This window comes from Muntiacus reevesi, chromosome 1, assembly GCF_963930625.1.
Source record: "Muntiacus reevesi chromosome 1, mMunRee1.1, whole genome shotgun sequence".
In the NCBI taxonomy this organism is placed as follows: Eukaryota; Metazoa; Chordata; class Mammalia; order Artiodactyla; family Cervidae; genus Muntiacus; species Muntiacus reevesi.
Genome location: NC_089249.1, coordinates 168,188,427 through 168,193,573, shown reverse-complemented (window position 1 = coordinate 168,193,573; position 5,147 = coordinate 168,188,427). Strand labels below are relative to the sequence as shown.

At 59.1% G+C, this 5,147-nt stretch overlaps 1 protein-coding gene across 1 annotated transcript; it reads left to right on the top strand.

The window, feature by feature from the left end:
* Positions 1–4,204, top strand: TEKT2 (tektin 2). The gene is made up of 10 exons (XM_065930296.1): positions 1–119; positions 1,358–1,565; positions 1,650–1,775; positions 1,963–2,168; positions 2,694–2,837; positions 2,913–3,027; positions 3,192–3,299; positions 3,414–3,557; positions 3,729–3,808; positions 3,980–4,204. Exons 2-10 carry the CDS (start codon positions 1,410–1,412, stop codon positions 4,191–4,193), a joined length of 1,293 nt encoding a protein of 430 aa, XP_065786368.1. The 5' UTR covers positions 1–119; positions 1,358–1,409; the 3' UTR covers positions 4,194–4,204.
* Positions 4,205–5,147: the final 943 nt, after the last annotated feature.

Genomic DNA, 5,147 nt, shown 5'->3' with positions numbered 1-5,147 from the left:
CTAAACAGGCGGGCGGAGCCGAACGGCGCGCGGTTGCCTAGCAACCGGGGTGCCTAGCAACCGGGGGCGCTTAACAGAGGAGCTGGCCAAGGGAGGCGGAAGTGCGAGCGGGGAAGGAGGTGAGGGGGCCAGGGGACCGGGCTGGCGGGGGCGGGGTGCTCACGCCCAGGGCCGAACTCCCTCCCGCTCCTTTCTTCGTGCCGGGGTAGTAATACAAACTAAAGATGACTATCCTGGAAAAGGACGGGAGGGGTTGGGACGGGAACCACACAGAGCCCGGCTCCTCCCAGTGGGGATCCCTCACTGGCCCCCTCTCCTCCTCCTCCTCCAGTAGAGGGCGGAGAGAGGGAACGTGACGGCCAGGTGGGGAGGGGACCAGCGCCCCAACCCCCAATTCCCTAGGGCCAACTTGTAGCTCCCGGCGAAATGAGCCTGTCTTTTCCAGACGGAGAACAGGGCTCCTTCTCTTCGATCCCTCAGGATCTTGTCCCAAAGCTAGAGCAGGGAAAGAAAAGAAAATCCACAGGACTTGGTTGCTGCAAGTAGGGGTGGAAATTGGATTAGGTCTATTTTTCCTGCTACCCAGGGCTTCCCTGGGCTTCCCCGGGTGGCTCAGACGGTAAAGAATCCGCCCGCAGTGCAGGAGACCCGGGTTTGGCGCCTGGGTGGGGAAGATCCCCTGGAGCGGGAATGGCTACCCACTCCAGTACTCTTGTCTGGAGAATTCCATGGACGGAACATCCTGGCGGGCTACAGTCCATGGGGTCGCAAAGAGTCGGACATGACTGAGCGACTAACACTAGGGCTTCCCTGGTGGTTCAGCGGTAAAGAATCAGCCTTCCAGTGCAGGAGAGGCAAGTTCAATTCCTGGGTCAGGAAGATCCCCTGGAGAAGGAAATGGCAACCCACTCCAGTATTCTTGCCTGGGAAACCCCACGGACAGAGGGCTAGAGTCCATGGGGTTGCAAAGAGTTGGACCAGACTTAGCGACTAAATAGCAACAATTCCTGCTAAACAACAAGGATTCCTGCTACCCACCCACTCTGCCAGCCCTACTAAGCACTTGGTCTAACATACACACCCAGAGGGACCCCATTATCCCCTTTCACCTGCTTCAGGGTGAAGGTGCCCCAGTAAGGTAATTATGCCACAGTTTGTGTCTGTGGATGGATGGGTGGGAGGAAACTTAGTTAATGCCTCAAACAAAGTTGAATGTAGGGAGAGCTGTTCCCAAGCAGGCTTCCAAAAGGAGGGGAATTGAAGCAGAATGGACAGGAGCGTGTCCTTTAGAGGGGCTGCCGTCCAGGAGAGGCTCTCCTGAGTGGTCTCCTGCCGCCTTGCTTGTCCCCTCCTGCAGAGCTAGGTGTCCTGGAACTGGCCCGGGGGCCTGACCCCCCAGCACCCGCGCCATGGCCACGCTGAGCGTCAAGCCCAGCCCTCGCTTCCGGTTGCCGGACTGGCAAGCCAACAGCTACTTGTTGTCCACCAACGCCGAGCGCCAGCGAGATGCCTCACACCAGATCCGCCAGGAGGCCCGGGTCCTCCGCAACGAGACCAACAACCAGGTTGGGGCTCCGGGGCCCAGCTGGGTGGCAAAGGGGTAGCTCCCAGCCCCCGACAGCCTCTTTATCTGTGTCTGTCTCTTCCAGACCATTTGGGATGAGCATGATAATAGGACGCGGCTGGCAGAGAGGATCGACACTGTCAACCGATGGAAGGAGATGCTGGACAAGTGTCTGACGGATTTAGATGCTGAGATCGACGCCCTGGCACAGGCAGGGAGCCAGGGCAGGGTGCCAGGAGACCCTGCTCTAGGACGACCTCCTCTCCTTCCCCTTTCGGGTCTGGGTATTTGGTGGCTTGTCCATCTGAGTCACTCACTGGCCCCTTGGCTAAAGCGGCGATGAGAGCTGCTTCCCAGCGGGATGGCCCCACCAGTCCCCCGTGCCCCCTCTCTTCTAGATGAAAGAGTCAGCGGAGCAAAACCTGCAGGCCAAGAACCTGCCTCTGGATGTGGCCATTGAATGCCTGACCCTGCGGGAGAGTCGGCGGGACATTGATGTGGTGAAGGACCCCGTGGAGGAGGAGCTACATAAAGAGGTGGAGGTCATTGAGGCCACCAAGAAGGCCTTGCAACAGAAGATCAGCCAGGCCTTTGAGAAGCTCTTGTAAGAGAAAGACACGGCATTCTCATGTTCCCCTGCCCTGGGAGGCTGTTTTCAACTCAGAACCTGTGTATCATGGGTAACTAGTCGCTGGTTCTCAGGCTGCCTTCTGCCCCTGCTGTGCCCATGACAGAAACCACGCACTCCCTGATCGTAGCACTTTTTGCACCACCTGGACATGGTTTCAGAATACTTCTTGTGACACTGCTCTCGGCAGCTGTTATCTATTGACTGGAAACATGAGGGATGAGTCCATTTACCATCATCCATGACTTTCTGGGCCCGTGAGCCATGTGGGTGTAGCTATTTGAGTGTGCCCTGTGGGTGTGTACAAGCATTTGGGTGCCCTAATTTTGTCTGTAGGGGGATCATCCAGCTGTGCCTGTCTTTATCTCAACTGCAGCAGCAGCTCCTCTGTCACCTCAGCTTTCCCATCCCTCCCTGTCCCTTCAGTACCAGGGTGGGGGGCTGTGTTCCGGGGCTGCCTTGGAGGGATGGTTCACTGGTCCAGTCTCTTCCGCCCCCCAGCCTCCTGCAGGAGGCCCGACAGCAGCTCAACTCTGACCATCGTGGCAAAATGGAGACCCTGGACATCGACAGAGGCTGCCTCTCTCTCAACCTCACGTCCCCGAACATCTCTCTGAAGATCAATCCCACACGTGTCCCAAGCAGGTAAGAAGGACGTTTCACTCCCTCTCCCTTCCTCCCCGCAGAGGCCACGCTCTTACCATTTCCTGCCGCCTGCAGCTCCACCACACTCCAGCAGTGGGATGACTTCAGTCGGTTCAACAAGGACCGGGGAGAGGCTGAGATGAAAAGGGCCATCGAGCTGAGAGAGGCCATTGCCCTCACTATTGCCGAGGTGAGCCCCCCATCACCACCTCGATCCTCCGTGGCTAAGAGCTGGCCCCAGCGGGCACTCACAAAGACACGTCTTTCGGTCCCTGTCTCATGGCACCCCTCCCCACACCTGAGCGACAGCCTCAGGTGGCCAGAGCGTATTCCCTGCCTCCTTCCTGTCCTCAGACCAACAATGAACTGGAAGCCCAGAGGGTTGCCACGGAATTCGCCTTCAGGAAGCGGCTGAGGGAGATGGAGAAACAGTACAGTGAGCTCAAGTGGCAAGAGAAGAATGTGAGCCTTCTCCACGTGGTCTCCTGGGGCACGGACTTCCGGCCGTGAGATGAGCCCTGCCAGGAAGCCCTGGACTGGGTGACCAGGTGGAGACGGGGCGCTCTGTCCCCGCAGACCTTGGAGGAGATTGCCGAGCTGCAGCAGGACATCCGGCACCTGGAGGAGGACCTGCGCAGAAAGTTACAGAACCTGAAGCTGTGCCACACCCGGCTAGAGGCCAGGACCTACCGGCCCAACGTGGAACTCTGCAGGGACCAGGTTCGAGGGCAGCCCGGAGGGGCACCGGCCTCCTGCTAAGGTTTCTCGGGATGGCTCACTCCCTGGTGGAGCAGGGGTGCTGGCGTACCGCAACCCCCCTCACCCCCAGGCCCGGGGGCAGGAGTCTAGTATGGCTGACCTGGGACTCCCCACCTGCCCCTCTGCCTCCAGGCACAGTACGGCCTCACCGACGAGGTTCACCAGTTAGAGGCAACCATTGCCGCCCTGAAGCAGAAGCTGGCGCAGGCACAGTAGGTCTGGGGAGCGGGCAGGAGGGGCGGGGAGATACCGCCCACCATTGGGGCCCCTGGCTGCCTGCCGGCTTCCCTGCTGGCTTCCTGGCTCAAGGCTGCTGAGCTCAGTCAGCCCTGAGTTCTCAGCCTCACGCTGGGGGCAGTGGGCTGTTAATCCCTGCTCCCCAGGGACGCTCTGGATGCCCTGTACAAGCATCTGGCCCAGCTGCAGGCTGACATCGCCTGCAAGGCCAACTCCATGCTGTTGGACACCAAGTGCATGGACACCCGTCGGAAGCTGACCGTGCCTGCCGAGAAGTTTGTGCCCGAGGTGGACACCTTCACCCGCACCACAAACCGCACCCTGAGTCCACTCAAAACCTGCCAGCTGGAGCTGGCCTAGGCAGGGGGCTGAGGGAGGAGAGGAAGGCTGGTTGAAAATGGAAGGGGATGGGGGGAGCGGAGAGAACGAATCTAATAAAGGTCGGGGTTCTCAGTCCAGAGGGTTCTCTGCTCCCCCTGCACGTAGCCAGCGGGGGAGAGGGCTCTTGACCCTCCTGTGCGTGGAGGAGCAAAGATGGGAAACACCATCTCTAAAGCCAGCACCCTTGGACTCCAGCGGTGTGACCTCTAACCAGCTCTGCCCCCCTCCATACCTAGAGGATGCCCAGAATGGGGCTAGGGTGACGGGGAGGGCTTGGAGGTGGGTACCCAGGCCTGAGTAAGGGCCACCAGCAGACAGCTGGCTGACCATGTGGAGGAGGGGGGGCAGTGACCCAAAGGTCTGGCTCAGTGCCCAGCTCTCCAGGACCCTTCAGTGGCCGACCAGCTGGCTGTGACACCCTTTACAACTCCCCTTTACAACTCCGGGGAAAAGTGAAAGTGTCAGTTGCTCAGCCGTGTCTGACTCTTTGCAAACGCATGAATTGTAGCCCACCAGGCTCCTCAGTTAAGTTGTTCCCAGAAAGCACCTTTTCTGGAGAAGGGAATGGCAATCCACTCCAGTACTCTTGCCTGGAGAATCCCTTGGACAGAGGAGCCTGGCAGGCTACAGTTCATGGGGTCGCAAAGATTCGGACACGACTGAGCGACTAACACACACACACACACACACACACACACACACACACTCCTCTGTCCATGGAATTCTCCAGGCAAGGCCTTGCACGACTGAGCGACACACACACACACACACACACACTCCTCTGTCCATGGAATTCTCCAGGCAAGGCCTGGCACGACTGAGCCACACACACACACACACACACACACACACACACACCACGACTGAGCGACACACACACACAAACACACACTCCTCTGTCCATGGAATTCTCCAGGCAAGGCCTTGCACGAC